The sequence below is a fragment of the Lactuca serriola genome, chromosome 5, assembly GCF_051521515.1.
Source record: "Lactuca serriola cultivar US96UC23 chromosome 5, Lser_US96UC23_V15, whole genome shotgun sequence".
In the NCBI taxonomy this organism is placed as follows: Eukaryota; Viridiplantae; Streptophyta; class Magnoliopsida; order Asterales; family Asteraceae; genus Lactuca; species Lactuca serriola.
The window spans coordinates 194,540,578-194,563,394 of record NC_136412.1 but is presented as its reverse complement, the minus strand read 5'-3'; the positions used below and the strand labels follow the sequence as shown (position 1 = coordinate 194,563,394).

Genomic DNA, 22,817 nt, shown 5'->3' with positions numbered 1-22,817 from the left:
ACATTTATAAGATGTGAAAAGTGAACCGTGAGTGATAATTTATATGGAAACAAGTGAAGGGTTATTATCTAATTAAATTGTCATTCAAAGTTTACTTTTAACTCTCGATAAATGTGTGTAATTTTATGGTTGTTAACAGGTAATGTTTGGAGGTTAGGTGGTAGTTAGATTAAAGAACATAATGAAAGATCTATATCTTCGTGTAATGATATTATCTAATAACACGTGATCATATAGCATTATGCCTAATAGCAAGTAGACACTTATTGATTATATATTAATAAATATTATCAACTCTTGTATTGGTCACACTTAACATAATACTTCTCATTACGACACCCACAATAATACACATAAAGAACATAGAGACTTTGAAGTGGTCAACAAACAATAAAGAAGTACATAGTCGACCATTCTATTCCTAGAAATTAGCAACAAATGCATTTGCTTTGTCTATAATAAAAAATATTTTTTATGTTTATAAATGATTTGTTAATAATAATATCCATTAATTCCATAGTAATTTTCAGAAAAAGTCATAATATTTTGAGCAAAATAACGAAAGGATAGAATACTGACTAAGCCTACGAAACTGGCCAAAAAGGGTTTTTTCGAAGTTTTAGCCGGTATTCTATGCTTTTCTGCAAACAAAAATTAGTTTGGGATTTTTTCATTAATTAGACTAAAATTTTAGTACTTTTTTGGAAATTTCCTTTTAAAGAATACATAAATATTTCACATGAATGTTAAAAAAAATTCCAAAATAATTTGGTGATAATTTTATTTTATTTTATGGAATCAACATAGTTAGGTCGTAAACTATATGAAAAGTTTGGTCAATAAATATAATTTTTGTAGGTAAATGTAAAATCAACTAACGTACCATTATCTTAATAAAATATTTGTTTAATTTTTTCAACTCATATTAACTAGGTGTAAAACTCGTGTATTACACGGATTGATTAAAGAAAATAAAATATCAAAATATAAATAATAAGTATTTTTTAAAATAAAAATTTGAAATAAGAAATGTAGAAACATATTAATTGCAATTTATTATAATATTTATTACGTTTGATATTTTACATATATAAGTATTAGATATATGGCTTTTTAATTTTAAAATTTGAAAAAAACTATAAATTGACATATAAATATTATTTATTTAAAAAATATCACAAAATAAAAAATGTCAAAACTCATTAGAGATTGACATGCGACAAAAAAAAACCTCTATTTATTAGAGAAGATGTTCACTATAAAATTTGGTTTTATGAGTTCAAAAATCAAACACCTTCTAAATAATCTTGACTAAAACAACACATGTCAGTTTAAAGTATGTGCATTTTATGTTTTGAGAAAAAAAATACTCTCCTTTTAAAGAATAAATATTTCCTAAAAAAACTAATAATGTCATTTAACATATGCTGGATTTGATTTTCGTTTGCTGTTTCTTTTCTTTTTCTTTTTTTGGGAGCGGCAACATGCACTGATACATAAGTACATAACAACACTGAGATTTGTTGAATCATTTGAACAAGACTTGGACTGTTGGACATAATGACAATTTTGTGAAGAAGATGAATGAAATGTGATAGATAACAATCAACCCATAGATCCATACCATGTTGCAGATTAAGCGTTGAAAGAAATGAGAAAACTTTGAAAGTATTTCATTCATTGATTGTGAAGCAGAGTACAAAGAACTATCTAATATATACATTAAATAACATTAAGCGGGAACCAACTAACCAACTAACATAATACATACCAAATTACTAAAACACCCTTGTTCACTAACTACCAACATTAAACGTGTAACCGAATAAGAAAGTGAAGCTAACAAAACATTTGAAAACAAAGAAAACACAAAGTAGGAGGTACAAGCTACTGACACTTGACAACATTTTTAAGAAAACAACAGATATGTAAAGGCTTTTATAAATGAAAATAACTGCAACTCATGGGCAACAAGTCTAAGCATTTACTTGTACAAATAGATGATGATGATGATGATGATGATGATGCATTTTTGTACTAATATATCCAAGAAACTAGGAACACGGGATCAATGGCTGAAGAACTTCCTAGAGGTTAAAAGAAGTTAATTAGACGACCATTAAACTGTTCCACCACCGGACTATTGCAAGCTTGATTTGGAACAACATTATTCCCACCAAAATCACCATCCAAGCTCATTTCCTGAACTTCTTGAGGAGATAAGATTTTGATGGACTTTACGCAGATTACAAACTCTCTGAAATGCATATACGAAAAACCAAGTCATAAATATTAATATACCATCAAACAGATATATCAAATAAACAAACGCAGTGTTTGTTTGTGAGATGTAAATCGGGTACACAGTGGTCCTATTTGTCATCATTTGTAAATTAATAGCATATATATGACTTACTCCCAAGGGTCATTCCCAACAAGGAGAATGTCGTTCTCATGATCCTCGTACACAAGTTTCCACCCAAATCTCTGTTGATCATCCAGTTGACCCTCGATACCAAACCTTTGAGCAAGATCTTGTTTAAGCTCATTATATCCTGAATACGAAGTAATATCAACTGATCTTCCAATAGCTCCTCTTTTGTAGACCTACATGAACCAAAATTATAGTTTAACTCCTAAGACTTAAAACATACGAGGCTAAAAGACACATGAACACTACAAAATTGGACTTGACAAACTTTCTAAAGCTATTTTCAATGATAAGGTTTCTTATGTCATTTTCCCTTTCTTAGCTTAGTTATATAGTGCTTTCTTTTATTTTATTTTATTTAGGGTTAATATAACATAAAATTAATTCAAATTATGACTATACAAATATACAGATAACGCTAGAATAGTTAATATCTAATCTGACCCTTGTATACGTCCGCATTTGCTGAATTGGTTGTGGTCGTTGTGGTGGAGCCCAAACACCACTGTTCAATAAACCACCATTGTTTATGGTTGAATTAGTGGAGTTGAAAGCCATATATGGAACTCCAAACCTTCCAGCGTATGCATCAATATAATTGGAACTTCCAACTGTTCCTCTCTTGTAGACCTACATGAAACCAAATAAAAGTTTAATTCCTAAGAGTCGCAGTATATGAAAGAATTTGGAGAAGAAAGACTATCAATAATCAACATCAAACTATTACGAACAATCATGAACACTAATTAATATTATGAAGTTTGGAACATGTTAGCAATGCAAGACAAAATGTCTAATAATCATGTTTCTAGAAGTTGAAAACGACACCTGAAACATTGAATTAGTGGACCTAGTTTTGAAGTTAGATGTGTTATCTCCTAATTTACACTCAATACGCTGGAGTTTAAACCTAAGATTTACTCCAAATGTTGCTCAAATAGTCAAATTTCAAATTTTCAACATGGTTTTAACTAATCATTAAATGCGAAGCTTGCAACAAACACACTCAGATTCAGGATTATAATCATACCCCATCATTTAATTCAGATATAATAACCTGCTGAACTTCATGTTCATCAGGACCCTCATAGCGATTGCAGGATGCCTCACTTTGAGATGGTTCTCGTCTGCATAAGTCATTGACCGACGGTGGTTGTCCATCGCTGGACATCTGATTACTGCCGGAGGGTTCAGAAACGACCATTTGCCTCACATCTCCGATGGAAGGTGGTTGACCACCGCTACTGTCGATGTCCATCGTGGCATGACTGTCCATGCGTATATTACTGAAATTCCCGTACCACAGAGGCTGACCATGGATATTAGTGGCCATCGGATTGGCGATGGATCCTCCGAAGGCCTGCTCATCTGCGGCGACGCTGAGTTGGAGCTGTTCCGGATCAATCGTCGATAAAAAAGATGGATATGCGTTGCCGGAATACATATTGCAGATGGGTAGTGTTTGGATTTGGAACTCGGATGGTACATTACATACGTGGTAGTGTGGTACACTATTACTACACTGCCAAAAGGAAGCAGTGTAGAAAGAAGCAAAGCCGTGTTTGGAGCACTACTTATACAAAATAATATATTATTGCTTAATATTTATTAAAAAAAATCTAAAAAGTGGAAGATAATGAGGGTTGGTGATTTCCTAAGTTTAAGGAATATGTCGTTTAAGGAAGTGAGAGGAAAATACGGTGAAGTTTACATGGTTGAAGGAAGTATAGGAAGACAACCTCTAAAAAGAGTAACAAAAAGGGAAAGGAAAAGTACACGTGTTCGGCACAAAGCGTTTGAGAAAAGCGTTTGAGAGTTTCTGACATTTGACAAAACGCTCTGTTTTGAACATAAAGTTTTGTTTAACACTAGAAGCTTCTAACGTTTAGTTTAAAGTTTAAACAAAACGCTTTAAATCCAAATATTGTTTTATGTATTGTTTAACAAAATACTATCAACTACAAGCTACAAGCTATTTACTACCCGCTACCAACTATTTTTTTCAAACACACCCAAACTTTAGATTTAGAAAATAATTCATTCGTGGTTTTAAAGAATTATAAAACCCATCTTGTTTTCAATTACGACTTTTTATCACTTATTAAATACATTGTATAAGTATGTTGTTTTAACCTAGGCCGGTCCAAAGATATAGCAGGTCCATGGCGAAAAGAAAAAATGAGCCTCCCAAGTCTTAAATATAACAAAATAAAATAAGACATGGTGTTATATAATAGTCTTAAAAAGTTTCCTATACAAACTCTAAAACTCTTACAAATAAGAAACATTCCAAAATAAATAAATATGAGGTGTTATAATTAAATAATAACCCCTACATATAATATAAAACAATTAATAGAAACTTTTGAAACATATTCAACAAACTCTTCTTTTAATAGATGAAACCAATATTCAACAAAAAAAAACCCTTCAAAGTTCAGAAGTCATCAGTCGAAAAATAAATAGTGTCAAAAGACTTTAAGGACCAAACTCTCTCAAACGATATAAATAGAAAAAAATGGTGAAATATCAAATCACCAGAATGTCTATGAATACAAACCTTCAAACTCAATGCAAATAATACCTTTAAAATTTAAAGTATTATAAACACATCAAAAACATTTGTAAATATGTCAAACTCCTTGTGCCAAAATGGTCTTCATGTCATAACAATTACATACCTTGAATACACTCGCGAACTAAAGTCGGTACCTTGCTCAAAGAAGACTCTATCTAAATTAGAGATAATATATTAAAGAAGTAAAACTTCAAACCAAATTCTATACGACATAAAAGTCTTCAAACTAAATATCGCCTAACGGCCAAAATACCCCACGATATCATAATGTTTGAAAAATACCATATGTTCTTAAAATCTTGAGAATATTTTGTGACATTAAATGCTTGAAAATATCTTACAATTTTAAAGTCTTGAAAATATCTTACGGTATTAAGGTCTTGAAAATACCTTACGGTAGTAAAGTCTTGAAATATCTTATGGTATTAATTTCGTGAAGAATACTTTGTGGTGTTACCCGTTACTTATGGATGCTTCCAAACATTTTTTTCCAAAAGAGTCCAACGTATCATCATTATTACCTCGAGTCATAACTTGAGCCATAAAATATATATTCGCTAGGGATGGCAACGGGACGGGTTTGGGATGGGTTTTGGTAGTCCCGTCCCCATCCCCGAATATGAAAATGGATCCCATCACCGACCCGATTCCCAACGGGTACCCGTTTTTCCAAACACTATCGGGTTTGCGAGTATCCCAACGGGATTACAGAGATCCTCGTTTAACATTCAAATTAAGAATAATTTTGATGCAATAAGAATACAAAACCATTAGACTTAGTGATGCAAGCATAATTTCATATCCAAAATAATTTTAATAATTTACAAAACCATTAAGAGCAGACATATTTGTTTTGATATATAAGTGGTTACTAGTGGCAAAAAAACAATAAAGACACTAGCATTCATAAATCATAATATCACTATTACTCTAAGTACTATGGATAAAAAAATGTCAAAACACTAGTACTATAAATAAACAGGAAGCTATTTCAAGAAATTATCTTTAAATCTTTCACAACAAAGAAGATAACTCAAGGAAATTAATATATATATATATATATATATATATATATATATATATATATATATATATATATATATATATATATATATATATATATATGAACGGGTTTCGGTTTCGGTTTCGGTTTTGGGTAATTAGGATGGGTATTTTGTTTACCATCCCCATAACCAAACCCGCAAAAATTTTCTAAAAGCATACCAAACCCGATCCTAGCCCCGATTAACCGACCCCAAACCCGACTCTAATATGTCGGTTTTCGGTTTTCACCATCGGGTTCGGTTTCTTTTGCCCTTCCTAGTTCTTCGCTTGCCAAAAGAAAAGTTTTGAGCCACGATCCAAAAGAAGGAAGAGATATACTACACATAAAAACGATTTTAAATAACTTGTAAAATAGATTAAAGGAAAATCCATTTATAAAGGATTGAAAAAAAATCAATTAACAAGAGAGGACAATTGATTAAAAGTGGCTGGAAAAGAAATCGATTTATGCTTCCAAACAAATCTATTAATCGGCTAAAAAGAAACCAATTGTAATGTGGCAAAAAAAAAAATGTAATGTATTCTAAAAAAAAACGATGGAATATTATTTGAAAAATGGGCGATCTATAGAAAAGTTCTAAATTTTTGGGAAAAAATTTAATAAAGTCATAAAAGTTTTTTTTTAATAGAAAAGTCTCGATTATTTAAATTAACAAAAAAATCATGTTTTTATATTTGAATAACAAATGACAGATTATATGATTTTCTCAAAATAATAAGACTTTTTTATTATATATATATATATATATATATATATATATATATATATATATATATATATATATTTAGGACTATTTTGAAATTTTTTCCAAAAATTTGAGAATTTTTTTGTAGATTTTCCTTTGAAAATTTATGGAAAAACAATTAAATTGTTTGACATTAGTCTTAAAATAAAGCCAATAATGAATGGTTGGTAGTCAGTTTATTAGGTACTAGGTGTGAAACCCGTGTATTACACGAGTTGATTTAAAAAAAGATTAAACATTAAAGTGTAAACAAAAATATTTTTTAATGTACAACTTTAAAATAAGAAAAGAAGAAACGTATTTATTGCAATTTAATATTATATATATATATATATATATATATATATATATATATATATATATAAAATACTTTATATATATAAGTATATGACGTTAATTTTAAAAATTGAAAAATTGACAAGTCACTAATAACAAAAGGCAAATAAGACTCGTTTAATAGGACCCGGTTTCGGAAAAAAACGGGTTATATTATGCAAAAACCACGTTTGATACAGAAGAGAACCATATGACCCGGCTGGAAGAAAAAAACCGGGCTCTATAGTATTCTTAAAGGACTCAGTTCCTATTCAAACAACCGGGCCTTTTAGCTGTAGGGCTTTGTGACTCGGTTTTTAGAACACAACCGGGTTCTATTTGAATATAAAGCACGAATTATGTAATTATCATATGACTCGTTTTTAAAAATAACCGGGCCTTATTCTCTCTTCCCTGGAAAACGACCAACAAGGGCAAAATGGTTAGTAAACCTAAAAAACCCCTCCAACATCTAAAACGAAATTAAAAGGAGCACAAATAAAACGAGAAAAGATATCCTTATCACCTTGAAAATTCATGCACTGTGAAAAAAATAATAAATAAATAAACAAATAGAATATACATTAATCAAATACTTAACTGACCATGAATAAAAGTTTAAATTTAAAGCTAAAAAGATATTGATAAAAACATGGATTGAAAGATAATTACCACATACTCCAATAATTATCAACTTAGTTCCTATTTTTTCTTCCATTCATGCACACAAAAAAACAGAGACCATATGAAAAAAGTATTATTTATTCATCAATTAGCATACACAGAAAATTAAGTGAAATTATATGTGCAGAGAATCGATAAATTATGAAGAGATGAAAATCGTATGATACAGCACACATATTCTTCTTCATTAAGTCTGAGTATGTATCTCCACTCTTATTGTAGATTTGTAGTATATGTTGTTAATTTAATCATATGTTTAATTCAATTTTTCTTGTTTTTTAACCGCTGAGGTCTGTGCTCAGCCTCAGATTTTCATATTCAAGTTGTTTAACGTTTAATTTTTTAAAACTTACATAAAAGTTGAACAGAATGAGAAGTTGTGAACGGCACAGTCCATTGCAAAGAACAAGCAAAGCTATATATAGTGTCACCGTAGCCTTCCAAATATCCCCTGAAATTATAGATTTCATTAATTCTTTCCCTTTCATCTTTGGCACTCCCAATCAACAACACATTCAAAGGTAACTTCCAGATGAGAACATAAAATTTCTTTTTATTTGAGTAGAATTGAAAATCCAATACAATGTTGAGACAATGGATATCACAGGAGTATTTAAAACTTATTGAATCATAATATTTTTTTATTTAGTTACAGATGGATCCTAATAACTCGATGCATCGAATTAAACGTTCAGACGATGAATACTTGCAGGCTCACCGTTGTCTTGATGTTATGCATATTGAAAAAAATGTTTGTGAAAGCTTGATAGCCTTAATGTTGAACACCAAGGGAAAGTCAAAAGACGGGGTTAGTGTTCGAGAAGATGATGTTGATGACAGAACTTACGTAAGGTCAGATCACGATGACAGATTATGAATATTATAACCCAATGATAAGCTTGGACAATTTGGCCAGGTCTATCAAATGTGGAGGCAGGGTAGCTTCAAGGCTTAACAATAGAATAGGAAATTTTTTTTGAATCTTTTATTTGCATACCTATTTAGAATACGAATCATAGTAAAATTATTAGCTTCCATTCCGTAATGATTGTCTTTGTTCTGATGTTAAAGGGCCACAAATTTTCAACTGCCAAGGTGTATTTGTTATTCTTCCCATTAATGGTGCCTAGTCAACAATCTAACAACTAAATTAAGGGAATTGCAAAGAATAACAGAATAATTTACTTTGAGTTTTTATTACCATTACAATTTTATCGACAATATGATTGTACTTTCAAGGTACAATCGTTTAATAAGAACAAAAACTAAGAATAAGAAAAGAAAGATTGAAAGTACGATGCTATATTAGACAACATAATGAAAGAATATTGTTATTTCTTGCAATTGGCCCCTATTGGGCTAGATGCAAGAAAAGCAATTTACTTTCATTTTGTTGTAGAGCATCTTACATTCATTTTGTAAAATAAACATTAAACTTGAAAAATAATTGAAATAAATGAAAGTACATTGCTATTATAACATGTTTCTATGCTTTTCTCTATATTAATCCATGGTACTTTTGATTGGTTTTTGGAAAAACATCCATGATGTTTGTCAAAATTGAAATTTGACCCATTACTACAAAAGAAAAAGGAAATAAATATGCATTAATAAAACAATTTTAAAAAATGGAAAAAAGGGGTACAAAAACGAAAGAAAAACAAACATAAAAAAAAAGTTATACAAAACTGAAAATGTTGAAACAAATTGCAAAAAACAACTTCAATTTGAACAATGACAGGAAAATAACTTACTGAGCCAGAAAATGAAGTAATAGAGTGAGACATGGGCCTAATTGAATAACCAGGCTTTATATTTTGATCCAATTAACGAAGTTATGCCAATTCAAGAAGAATCAAACAAACAAAAGCAAAAAGATATAGAGAACTAAAAACAATAAGAAAAACACCCCACAAGGGTAAAAAGGTCCAAATTGCAAAGATCTATCCCACCATCAACATAGAGAGCATAGCAGACCAAAACAAAAGCAAACAGATGAATAGAGGGAGAAAACCTCAGTTAACAAGCACTACACCAAAAAATGCCAGGCAGGGGCAAAATGGTCAAGAAACCAATAAAACCCACCAACATCTAGAAAGCAATCAGCAACCAGGAGCACAAATAGAACGAGAGAAGATCAAGAAAGTATGCACAATTGACATTATAGGAATACACTTGCTGTTAAAGCTTGTACATTGTACTCATACCTCACAGCCTAGTTCAAAATCCTGCTTCCCACCACCCTATAACATCAACCATAAGGGTTAAAACCGTAATTACACACTCTCCAAAAACATGTATAATTTTATCCAATCCGATAAACAATGGGACATTTCACAATTGCATAGTCAAATTAAAGTGGAAACTGAAAGGCTCTGTATGTAAAAAAATAATTGTTTTTTTTTTTTTAAAAAACTACCTAATTAGATTTTTTAAAGCAAAAACTATGGGTCCCACCACATCACTTAAAAGAGAATGATGAAGCTTTGAACAGCTCCAGATCAAGTGCAAAGGAGAACCAACAAGTTTATGCTAGAACTTAAGCTTTTTAATCACAACACAAATTAAATGCACCACAAATATGAAAGAGAGCAAATGATTTCTGCTTGAATTGAAAGAAACAAGAACAAATAGAACCAGAGAATATCAAGAAATTATGCCAACACCGGAGATGATGATGCATGCGTATTTCACTATTTAATATCCTTATCACGCTGAATTCATGCACTGTGAAAAAACAATAAACAAATAAGCAAATAAGATATACATTACTCAAATACTTAACTGATCATGAATAAAAGTTTAAATTTAAAGCTAAAAAGATATTGATAAAAGCATGGATTGAAAGATAACTACCACTGATTCCAATGATTATCTACTTAGTTGCTATTTATTCTTCCATTTACACACACGTAAAAAGCATACACGCCACATGAACAGAGTTGTATTTGTTCATCAATTAGCATATGCAGAAAATCAAGCGAAAAAAAGATAGAAGCTGATTTGTAAGTATCTCTAATCCTAGTTAAGTGCATACTTCTAATTGATTCCATTTCTTTGCAACTCCATTCAATTATACCATAACATAAGTTTACTGTTTACTTATATGTGCAGAAAATTGATAAATCTTTTATGAAGGAGAAGAAAACCGTAGGCTAAATCACACACACTCTTCATCATTAAGTCTTAAGTACGTATTTCTAACACTATTCTACTCAAATTTTCACATCTGAGTCAGTTAATGTTTTAAATTTCAAAACTTACTTATAAAGTTTAACAGAGTCTGAAGTTGTTAAACTTAGAAGATTGCAAAGATTCGGTTTCCTCAACAATCGATGTTATCTCTGGTCTCGTTGTACTGTTGTAGCCTTCGCAATATCCCTTGGAATTGAAGATATCATCAACACAATCCCTTTCATCTTGTGTCCCTTTCATCTCTGGCACAAACAATCAACAACACATTCAAAGGTAACTCTCAAATCAGAAAATAAAATTCCTTTATATGTATGTAGAATTGAAAATCCAAAAAGTGTTAAGAATGAAAATCTCAAATTGTGTTGACAAAATACCATAAAACCTAAATTTGGTTTCAATAAATTTGATTTTAGTTGAATACGACATACACTGAAGAATTAATACCTCAAATCAATGTAAGATTCAAGATCCTTGCATTCCTTGTATTCACACTTAGGACAGAGTTTATAACACAAGACGAGTGCTACTAGGAGAGTAGATGAACAGAGACGATGAATCTTTCTTCCGTTATCAGTCTTTCGTCTCGGTCTCTCCCTCTTTTTTCATTATCATGTATAGAATGGGTAGAATTAAAGATAGATGAAATATTTGGCGGAAAAAGTCCCGCCTTCCGGTAAAAGTCCCGCCATGGGTTTTTATGAGATTTGTGCAAAAGTCTGTAAGTTAGTCGACCCGTATGAAACCCCTAAAATATTGACCTATTAAGTATAACTCATTTGTAATTGTAAATTTTCATAGTTTTTCTCCTTTTTTATTAAATATTAATTAATTGTTTATAAATTCATAATATTTATTAGGCTTAGATTATCCCATATATCCCTTAATATATATAATAAACAAGGCTAAAGTTAATATTTATATTGACTTATATGTTTTACGACTTTTTTCTTAATTAACATCTTATTTTTATTTGTTATTTAATATATCACAATTACAATGATAATACCAATTATGTTAAAATATTATAGTATTTTATCAAGTTGTTTTAAAATATTTAAATTTTTTTATTTGTTTGAAATCAAAAAATAATAATAATAATAACAAAACATCAAACGTTAAGCACGTCTATAAATATATAAAAACAATTATATTACAAAATATCATCAATAATGATTATTAGTTTATTTGTTTAATTCTAGAAAACTATTTACATTTTTATGCATGGAAATGGTATATTTTTATGTGTTAGAATGTGATATATTTTTAACTGATGCAAATGTTAAAAATTTATGACAAAATGTTTTAAAATTTTATAAAGGTACAGAAAAATATTAAAAAATATATATTGGTTTACATAATTACTCCTTATACAACAGACTTCTTATTACAATATTCTCTTTTATCCCTTGTTTTATATAGTAATAATAAATTGTTCAATTATCTAATTTATTTTATTAGTTGATTGATTGTATCCACTACATTAAACAAATTATTCTAGGTCATTATATTTGAATCATAGGAATACTTATTGAAACTTATTGAATCGTAATAAATATATTCTTCATCTTATCTAACAATTAAAAATAATGTATTTTTATTACTTTCAAGCACTCAATTATATTTTTTATGATTAACTTTGTATTATGTACATTATATATGCCTTTAAATGCATATGTTATCCTACATGCATGTTATTCATATATGTCTTTTATGTAATGACAGATGGATCGTAGTTATTGGATGTATAGAATTAAATGTTCATGTGATGAATATTTGGCATGTTTGGATGGGTTTCTTAAAGCCGCGGAGGAAAATCAGGTGAATAAAGGGGAAAGCTACATATGGTGTTCTTGTGTAGATTGGCAGAATTGTCGTATGTACACTGATTCTGCCAAAGTACAAGAACATTTAATAATTCGTGGGTTTATGAGAGATTATATATGTTGGTCTCGACATGGGGAGACATTGGTTAATCGTAATGAGGTTGTTTCAGATTTTAATGATGATAGCAATGATTCAAACAATGACAAGTACGATGACTTATCTGGAATGTTACATGATTGGGAGGATAATGTCGCTGAAAAGGATTATGAAAATTTTCAACAATTATTCGACGAATCGGAAAAACCGTTGTATACCGGGTGTATGAAGTATACCAAACTATCTGCTGTTTTGAAATTATTTAACCTAAAAGCAAACAATGGTTGGAGTGATACAAGTTTCACAAATCTTCTAAAGCTTTTGAATGATATGCTTCCTGAAGATAACGAGTTACCTATTTCAACATATCAAGCGAAAAAACTAATGTGTCCAATGGGAATGGAAATTGAAAGAATACATGCATGTCCAAAAGACTCTATGTTATATAGAAACCAGTATGCAGATCTAGATAAGTGTATCACATGCGGTACATCACGGTATAAGAAGAATAATCATACAGAAGAAACCAATGATGTGGAAAAGAAAGGTCCACCTGCTAAAGTATTATGGTATTTGCATATTGTGCCTAGATTGAAGCGGTTATTTGCAAACGCTAAAGATGCAAAATTAATACGATGGCATGTTGATCGTAAATAGATGAAAAAATAAGACATGTGGCTGATTCCCCTCAATGGAGAAATATTAATTCCAGTTTTAAAGGATCTGGTCAAGAGATTAGAAATATTAGGTTCGGACTTAGTTCTGATGGAATTAATCCATTTGGAAGCCTAAGCAGTCGTCATAGCACATGGTCAGTTCTTCTTTGTATCTACAATATCCCACCTTGGTTATGCATGAAAAGAAGATACATCATGATGTCATTACTAATTCAAGGTCCAAAACAGCCGGGAAATGATATCGATGTTTATTTAGCTCCATTAATTGAGGACATGAAAAAATTGTGGAGTTCGGGTGTCGAAGTGTATGATGCATATAGTGGGGAAAATTTCCAACTTCGGGCCATGATTTATTGCACCATAAATGATTTTCCAGCATATGGGAATTTGTCTGGATACAACACAAAAGGAGCAAATGCATGTCCAATTTGTGAAGATGATACACAGTCGTTATGGTTGAAAAATTGCAAGAAAAATGTATATATGGATCATCGAAGATATCTTCCAAAAAATCACCCATATCGCAAGAAAAAAAAGGTGTTCAATGGTAAAACTGAGGAGAGGACAGCAAGGAAACCATTACGAGGAAAAACTGTATTTTCTCGTGTTGAAAATCTAAACGTGACATTCGGAAAATTCAAAGGTAAGGGTAAAGGAAAACGTAAACGTACAGGTACAATTCCTCCTAAAGTTATTTGGAAGAAAATATCTATATTTTGGGAGTTACCATATTGGAAGCACTTGCAGGTTCGCCATTGTCTTGACGTTATGCATATTGAAAAAATGTTTGTGAAAGCCTGATAGCCTTATTGTTGAACATTAAGGGAAAGTCAAAAGACGGGATTAATGTTCGAGAAGACATGGTTGAAATGGGAATTCGCCCCGAGCTTGCTCCTATTAGGAATCCTGGAAAGCGTACGTATCTGCCAGTAGCTTGTTATACCATGTCAAAGGATGAGAAAACAAAATTTTGTAAGTGCTTACATGGTGTAAAGGTTCCATCAGGCTATTCTACTAACATTAAGAAGTTAGTGTCAATGAAAGAACTAAAACTATTTGGTATGAAGTCCCATGATTGTCATGTTTTAATGGCACATATGATTCCCATTGCAATTCGTGGAATACTACCAAACCGCATTCGACACACAATCACAAAGCTATGCTTGTTTTTCAACATGATTCATTCTAAAGTTATTGATCCCGAGGTATTAGATTCATGGGGAAGTGATATTATCTTGACATTATGCCAACTCGAGATGTATTTCCCACCTTCATTTTTTGATGTCATGGTTCATCTAACATCTCATATTGTTAGAGAGATAAAGTATTGTGGGCCAGTATACTTACGATACATGTATCCATTTGAGAGATATATGGGCGTCTTAAAAGGGTATGTAAGGAATAGACATCGACCAGAGGGTAGTATTGTTGAAGGATACGCAACAGAGGAGGTAATTGAATATTGTACTGACTATTTACAAGGTGTTGATAGCATTGGCATTCCAAAATCTCGACACGAGGGTAGACTTGTAGGGAGTGGGACAATTGGATTGAAAAAGATCATTCAAAATCGAGAAGACTTACAACTTGCACATTTTACAGTCCTACAACATATGACAATCATTGCTCCATTTATAAATGAGCACAAAAGAACACTGGAATTGTCAAATCGCGGTAGGAGCAATAGATGGTTGGTTAAGGAACATAACAAAACGTTCTCACAATGGTTAAAAGACAAAGTGAGAGCAAGTTATGGCATCGATAGTGTGGATCAAGATGTAGTACATCTAGGGAATGGTCCTGAAGATCTTGTGGCAACTTACCAAGGATATGACATTAATGGTTATACATTTTACACTAATCAACAAGATGGAAAAAGTACACTTCAAAATAGTGGTGTAACGGTAATAGCCTCAACTGAAGTATATGGAGATAGTCATGATACAAGGGTGAGGATCACCAAAGAATCATACTATGGCGTCATTCAGGAAATATGGGAATTGAAATATGATTCCATCATTATACCTATGTTAAAATGCAAATGGGTTGACAACCAACGAGGTGTTAAAGTTGACAATGATGGTTTTACAGTTGTTGACCTTTCCACAAACGGATATGTATCAGAACCATTCATCCTAGCTAAACAAGCTACACAGGTATTCTATGTTGAGGACCCAAAGGAATCGGGAAAGCACATCGTTATGCATAGCAAACGACATATACTTGGTGTTGATGATGTTGTGGACAAGGAAGAGTACGACCAGTTTGATGAACTACCCCCATTTTCTATCGGCATTCCATCTTCAAATGATGATGTTGATGACACCACTTACTTACGGTCAGATCACAATGAAGGAATATGGATATCATAACCCACACCTGGGGAAAAAATGAAGAGGATTTGAGTGAGGTCTCAGACAAAGATATGATTGACGATGAGACGTGTCATTATTTAATATGTTTTAGTGTGGTTTGAATTTTAATTATTTATGTTTGTATTAATGTTTTAGTTTGAACATGTTTCCATGAATGTGTTTTTTATTTTCATTTGGATGTTTAAGACTTAAGTTTCTAAAATTCGGATATGTTTGCATCAAGAATTTATTCATGTTTAATTATCAAATTTATTTATGGAATCTGACCACGAACCCAAATATGGCCCACGAACCTATGAACCCAAATCTGACCCACTAACTTATGAACCCAAATCTGACACAAGAACTTGCCAACCTGTGAACTTATATAAATATGTGGGTTGACAGGTCATATATGGGTTTATATTCTAAACCTGCCAACCTATGACCTTTATAGTTAAATGGGTCGTGTTCGGGTTGGTATATTTTGACTCGCTAACCCGCAACCCATCAACTCGATCACGACACGATTGTCAGGTCTACTTTTAATCATATGGTGTTGTTTAGGAAAAGAAAACCTAGGCGTTGTTTGGTTCATAAAATGTTGCTAATGGAATTTGAACTGGAATTGGAAAAGGAATCTCTCATGAATTTGAATCCAATTCCATATGTTGTTTGGTTGGCATGACATGGAATTTGTCTTAATTCCAAATTTTGTTTGGTTTGTAGGAAATAGAATTGGAATTCATGTAAAATGACAAAATTACATTTTTTTGTCTATTTTGCTAAAATTTACATTGTTTTATAACTTATATGTAAAGATACACTATATAAATTATAAAAACAATAGAAATTCGACAGTCGTGGCAGTGGTGGTGGGGGACGGTGGCAGTGGTAGCGGCAACAATGTTGGGTGGCAGTGATGGTGATAGTGACGGTGGTGGTAGTGGTGATGGTGGCGGTGGAGTTGATTGTGGTGGCGGTCGTGTTGTGGTAACGGTAGCAGTGGAGGGTGGTGGCGGTGATGACAATGATGATGGTCTTGCTGGTGGTAGTGTTATATCAGATTTTCTAACATGTTGACACATGAAATACACTGCATGTTATATCATTGCAGACTATTACTCATTGTGATTTGGTGTTACTTTATGGTGATATGAACCAAAAATGTGCCAGAGGGATCGTCTTTCCTTATAATGATGGGTATTCTAAGTCTTGCTGGATTCGTTAGTTAACTTCAACATGTCGTAAGTTATAAAATTATAGTATAGTTAAAAGTTCTTATTAATAATGAATCTTTGAGAAAATCTTTATAAGATTAAAATAAAATATTTTGTCAATATATTTTTCTTCTTGTATAAATAAATATTATATCTTTATGTTAGAGTTTCCTTTTGAATTCATATTATACTAATAATTAGAGTTAGACCGGTTAGGTCAAAGTCATCTAGGCAGACGGATTCAAGTTCCAAATCAAGTGCCGAGACACCCATCGGATCGAACAAGAAATTGATTAAACCTGAATATAGATGGGTACCAAAGGTGAAAACTCCCAAATCTTCTAAGGACTCTAATATTTCATCGTCTTCTGTTTGTGATAAACAGGATATGTCATGGGAGAGAGTACCTTTCACTGATGACAAAGGTCGACCCAGTTTCAGAATGGACTGGGTTCCAAAGACCAACTGATCCTGCTATGTGTCGGAGCAGCCATGGAGGCATATCATCATACTTCGGTTTGTTGGTAGTGGCTGTTCCAAGCACATGATAGGAGGCATCTCTCAACTATACAACACTTGGAATTTTGTTTGAGAGTATGTGTCCTTTGTGGGAAGGGAAGAAAGGAAGGATCACTCATGGGGTTAGTGCTTAATGACATAAAGAATTTTTGGATCTGTTCTGAGATTAAGCGTGCTATTCTCAGACCTTCTGGATGCAAATTCAATCGCTGACTTACGGTTTGCGTTTTCTTCTCTATACTATAGAGTTTTTCTTAAGCCGATTCGCTTTAAAGACAAATTTTTGTTTTAGGATAGTTTAAATTTGCGCATTTACTTTTGTTTCTCTCCTATGCACAAATTTAGGGGGAGAAATAAAAACAAAACAAAAATTAGAAAATTTTCAAAAATCCGAAAACATTAGAAAATCAAAAAATTAAAAAATATGTTGGTTATGAAATGTGCTTGAGGGAGATGTTTTGGGAAGTGATATTATCAGGTGATAACAGACAATCTGAGTCTGTGTAACGTACCCGAAGTTGAAGGGTCTATGCTCTGGTTTGATGCGTCGGTAGGCACGAAAGATTCTAAATGGACTTGACTAGGCAGAGTTGAACTTAGGAAATTTATAGACTTGACAAATTTTGACCTAATTAGATACGTTCAGCCTGACAATACGATGCTCGGATAGGTTGAGCAGGGAGATATATATGGGAATCTACTCGTCACATTAATTGAACCCGTACTTGGAACCGTGGCTTAACTTTTCCTCGATGTGCGGATTCTGTCCTTAATTCCGGTTGGATGGGGCGACTGGTAAATTCCGATAAATTAGGTCTGTAGAATATCATTTTCTTTCTTTCCATCTGTTAGTCATATGTTGCACCCTTTGCGTGATTGGAAGAGATCCGACCTGGATTGAAACATATGCAACTCTATTTCTCTGCATGTTACATCTATGAAACTTCTCTTATCTGTTAGCCATATGCTGTCTCCTTTGCGTGACCTCAAATCCGACCTGGTACACAGCATATGCAACTTTCTACTTCTCAACCCCTCTAAAGTGATAAGTTATTAAATTCGGAATCTATCTTCTCTCTGAATGGTTGTCTGCTCACCCGGTGTAAGGAGTACTCTGGAAGTTCTTGATGGCTAGGGCATATCAGGAAGCAGGAAACACGTTCCAGTACACTTAAAATTGAACACATACAGATTGTCTATAGATCTCGCTGCTCAATTTAGGTGGACAACAATATCCCTGGTCGTCGTCAGCTGAATGATCCTTAAGATATAGTATCGAGGAACTTAGGATCAAATATAATATCTAGGAACTTAAGTTCACCTTGTCTTGTAACAAATAGTATGTCCTAAATTTGTCACAATTTTTCGTGTTTAAGTGGACCACAATACCGACGATCGACCAGACAAAGATGTGAATATGACAGGTACCGACAAGTGGATAAAGATTGTCTAACAACTTTGATCCAAAATCACTCATAAAGTAAGATATCATTTTTATTTTTGTTAAATTTGTCATAGTTTCTTCTAATTTAAATATTAGGGGAGAATTAAAAATTAAAAATAATAAAAAAATCAGAAAAAATCAAAAAATCAAAGAAAAATCAGAAAAATTAAAAATCCAAAAGTAGTGTTATTTCTGTTTTATTTCTTATTCAGAAAAATCAAAAAATCCAAAAAATATTTTTGTTTATGTTTTAATTTATGTGCTAAGTTTTTCTTTTAGTTTTGTTTTGTCTTGAAAAGTGATTTCAGGTGTAGATAAGACTCATGGAGTTTGTGTTGAAGATTTCTAAGCCAATGCTTCGTCCGTGAGCATCGAAGAATTCACATTCGAAGGACCATGAAATGAAGATTATTCTTTCGACATTCCATCCTTCAACCCCAGAAGCAAGGTGAAGTTGCAATTGAAGATTATGTAACGGATTGCATTGAAGCCTCCTCAATCGGTCTGTTGCTATTGTTGTACCTGCTGAAGTGATCTAGAAGATTTGTTCTCTCTGATGTTCTCTCTGAAGATTCTCAAGCTGAAAGCACTATCTTTCAAGAATCAGTACGTCAAGCCTCCTCACCCAATGTGCGTTCAATGCCAAATTCTGAAGAAAACCTCAAGTGCTCAAGATGAAGTCATTCACTGAAGATTAATATGTTCATCCTGATGCTGTGAAGAAATCGAAGGTTAAAGCTGAAGCCAAGCTCCCACTAAAGATTGACAATAAGAGCTAGCTACCTTTTAGGGGGAGCTTGTTGGGTCATTAAGAAAAGAAAGCTATAAACCAAGGGGGAGATTATTGGGTCAAAATATGGTTTATACTTTACTTTTCTGGGCAATTGTATTTTTCTGTAATATTTATAAGTTTATGGTCATGTTTACCGCCGTAAACACCTTACGGCCGTAAACTCATTTATAACCCATTTGTTTCCGGCCCATGTTCCCCTAGTATAAATATAGGTATTAGGGTGTGAGGAAGTGATTGGATGAACCTTAAGGAGTTTACGGCCAGAGATAAGAGAGTTTACGGCTAGAGAGCATTTTGTGTGAATCTTTTGTATCTGGAACTTTAATTCATATCAATTGATACAAAGATTCATATTATTCTTCTTCTCCTTCTCTTCTATTTGATTTGACATCATCCGTTTGATTGGGATTCCGCACCATCAAACGGATTTGATTGATACACAGGCAAATTAGGGACTTACACTTATCTAAGTGGGAGATAGTTGGATTAGGTGTCTAAGCCCATAACTATAATTGGGATGTACTTGACCCGATTGTAGCATGGTCCTTTTGGGTTGCCTTCACAAGTGCAATTTGATAGGATGGACTTTTAGAATAAGGCTATTTGTGATTTAGCAATATATTATAAGTATAATATATTAATTAAGAAATAATATTATTTAATTAGTATTGATCAAGAATTAGTTTGGAATTAATTTAGTGATCAAAAGAGACTAATTAAATATACGGGGATTGATTACGTAAATCAATGATCCTTATAGTGTAACACCCCGTTCTTTAAGTGTTTAATTATGAGTCCCTGAGGTTTAAGAGGAAGGGTAATTCTGGTCCTTTTTCGGGAAATGGGTTCTATCCGAGAAAGTTTCGGGCTGGTGTATGTTGTTAGAAGCATTGGGCTTCTCGTCACCCCTGTATGAATGAAAAGTTATTTGGGAGCGGGTTTTAGAAAAGGAGTTGCGGCGTTTGGAAGATGATTATTGTTTATAGCTCTTTGTGGTATAAGTGGAAAAAGGGTCCCATGCATGCATGGCATGCATGTGTTTTAAAGTCTGGCTGGGTACGCCCAGCGTAAGCTCGACGTACGCCCAGCGTAAAGGGGCGAGAAGTTTGCGGGTGGCCGGGTGAGTACGCCCAGCGTACTCTCAGAAACTCCAAACCCTAATTTAGGGTCAGCCACTATATAAGGAACATGTTGGTTCACCCCTTAGCCTCCATAAGCTCATCCTCAACCTCAGAAACCCTAGAAAACTCGTATTCCTCCATTGTTGGGTGTGTTTGACCTTGGAAAGCTCATTTTGGCAAAAGAAAGGCTTGAAGGAGAAAAGAGAAGTTGTCAAAGAAGAAGAGGAACGATTGGAGCTTGGAGATCTGAAGAGATACCATCATTTGGAGTTTGTTTGAGGTATAAAGCTTCTTGCTTGACATTCATATTGTGTAGATCTATGTATTTTGAAGCTTTGACACCATTCTTGTCCCAAAAGTCCTTACCTTGTTGCATGTTTCGAGTTGGTCAAGATTACCTGTCCTTTCAGACCTTTGGAGAAATCTTGAGTGAGAAAAATGAGGTCCCAAGGGCTGTAGTTGTTCCATGTGTGAGATATAAAGGTCTTAATGGATTAAGAGCTTAATGGACATCCCAAGTGATAAAGTTTGAGACTTTATGAGTTCTAATCATATTTGGCCTAAGGATCTGAAGTTTGGGCTTAAGAGCTTAAACCATTAAGTCATTATGTGGAATTGTTGAGCATCAGGTTTACGCCCCGCGTAGCCTTAGAGTACGCCCCGCGTAGCGGGCCAGTGCCCCATTTTCTTTTTGTGAGCATTGCAGTACGCCCAACGTACCAGAGAGAGTACGCCCATCGCACTCTCCCTGATTGGACTTTCATTTTGGGCTTTTGAGTTTGGGCCATTTGTGGGTAGTTGGTTATTGGGCCAAATCTGGGAATTTATGGATAGAGTATTTTGGGCCCAATTATTGTTATGGACATTGGATCTAGGCCCATTTGGTGAGATGGGACCAATTTGGTAAATTGGGCCAATATTGGACTTTGTATGAGATTTGGACTTTGGTCTTGGTCCGATAGGTGGATGTATGATTGGCCTAATGTTTATTTTGTTATGATGGTTAGTTCGGGTTTTGCGGTGAGTTGGTGATTCGAGAGTCTGCTTCTTCAGTTCAGAGTATCGGCATTCGCGAGGTGAGTTATCCTCACTATATCGACAGGGTCTAAGGCACCAAGGTCGGCCCTTTATCGGATTGAGATTTGGATATTTGTTGTTATGCTATTGCTTTGATATGTCTGCATCCTGGTAGCTAGGATGGTATACGTTAGAGACCTGGTTAAGGTCGGTTTCCGGATATGTAGGGTGATGCTATGCTAGTGACCGGTTAGGTCGGTATCCTGGTTAGGGTAATGATATGTTATGTGATCTGTTTGATCGACTTGTTAACTATGAACTGTTATATGATTGTATGTTATGTGCACATGGTTGTCTGGACTGGAGTTGGGTTGAGGTGGGTCCTGCTTTGTGCTGTAGGCCAAGATACCCAGGGCGGACCGGTTGTTCCGAAGGCCCAGCGAGCGGTTCGGATAGACTGTAGGCCCCACGAGGGCGGACCAGACGTGCCGAGGCTCGGAGAGTGGACCAGGCCGACTGAAGGCCCAATGCGGGCGGACCAGTCATACTGTAGACTCAGAGAGTGGACCAGGTGGGTTGAAGGCCCGGTGCGGGCGGACCAACCACACTGCAGACTCGAAGGACATGACTAGACACGGAGGGTGGACTGAAGGTCGATACGGCAGACCAGTCACACAGTAGACCCGATATGCATGGTTGTTCTATGTTCTGTTATGTTATGTATGCTATTTATGTTAT

General features: G+C 33.5%; 3 protein-coding genes and 1 long non-coding RNA gene across 4 annotated transcripts; 2 read left to right on the top strand and 2 right to left on the bottom strand.

Annotated features, from left to right (window-relative positions):
* Nucleotides 1-1,650: 1,650 nt before the first annotated feature.
* LOC145053441 (auxin response factor 7-like) lies at nucleotides 1,651-3,982 on the bottom strand. Its single transcript, XM_079001486.1, has 4 exons — nucleotides 3,462-3,982; nucleotides 2,876-3,061; nucleotides 2,417-2,607; nucleotides 1,651-2,257 (listed from the first exon to the last, which is right to left on the bottom strand). Exons 1-4 carry the CDS (start codon nucleotides 3,873-3,875, stop codon nucleotides 2,095-2,097), a joined length of 954 nt encoding a protein of 317 aa, XP_078857612.1. The 5' UTR covers nucleotides 3,876-3,982; the 3' UTR covers nucleotides 1,651-2,094.
* Nucleotides 3,983-10,329: 6,347 nt separating this feature from the next.
* Nucleotides 10,330-11,680, bottom strand: LOC145053439 (uncharacterized). The gene is made up of 3 exons (XR_013684471.1): nucleotides 11,459-11,680; nucleotides 11,084-11,256; nucleotides 10,330-10,546 (listed from the first exon to the last, which is right to left on the bottom strand). It is a non-coding gene; the product is annotated as an uncharacterized LOC145053439 (long non-coding RNA).
* Nucleotides 11,681-12,736: 1,056 nt separating this feature from the next.
* LOC145050074 (uncharacterized) lies at nucleotides 12,737-13,591 on the top strand. Its single transcript, XM_078998385.1, has one exon. The coding sequence runs from the start codon at nucleotides 12,737-12,739 to the stop codon at nucleotides 13,589-13,591; it is 855 nt and encodes a 284-aa protein (XP_078854511.1).
* A 215-nt stretch (nucleotides 13,592-13,806) lies between these two features.
* On the top strand, nucleotides 13,807-17,048 carry LOC145050073 (uncharacterized). The gene is made up of 4 exons (XM_078998383.1): nucleotides 13,807-14,284; nucleotides 14,416-15,949; nucleotides 16,533-16,647; nucleotides 16,827-17,048. Exons 1-4 carry the CDS (start codon nucleotides 13,807-13,809, stop codon nucleotides 17,046-17,048), a joined length of 2,349 nt encoding a protein of 782 aa, XP_078854509.1.
* The last annotated feature ends 5,769 nt before the right edge of the window (nucleotides 17,049-22,817 follow it).

Coding starts and splice junctions, on each gene's coding strand:
- LOC145050074 (XM_078998385.1), top strand. CDS start 12,737: ATGGATCGTAGTTATTGGATGTATAGAATTAAATGTTCATGTGATGAA.
- LOC145053441 (XM_079001486.1), bottom strand. CDS start 3,875: ATGTATTCCGGCAACGCATATCCATCTTTTTTATCGACGATTGATCCG. Junction 3,062..3,461: donor TATCTGAATTAAATGATGGG/GTATGATTATAA, acceptor GGTTTCATGTAG/GTCTACAAGAGAGGAACAGT. Junction 2,258..2,416: donor GTTGGGAATGACCCTTGGGA/GTAAGTCATATA, acceptor TATGCATTTCAG/AGAGTTTGTAATCTGCGTAA.
- LOC145050073 (XM_078998383.1), top strand. CDS start 13,807: ATGATGTCATTACTAATTCAAGGTCCAAAACAGCCGGGAAATGATATC. Junction 14,285..14,415: donor AGGAAAACGTAAACGTACAG/GTACAATTCCTC, acceptor AAAGCCTGATAG/CCTTATTGTTGAACATTAAG. Junction 16,648..16,826: donor TTCCATATGTTGTTTGGTTG/GCATGACATGGA, acceptor GAAATTCGACAG/TCGTGGCAGTGGTGGTGGGG.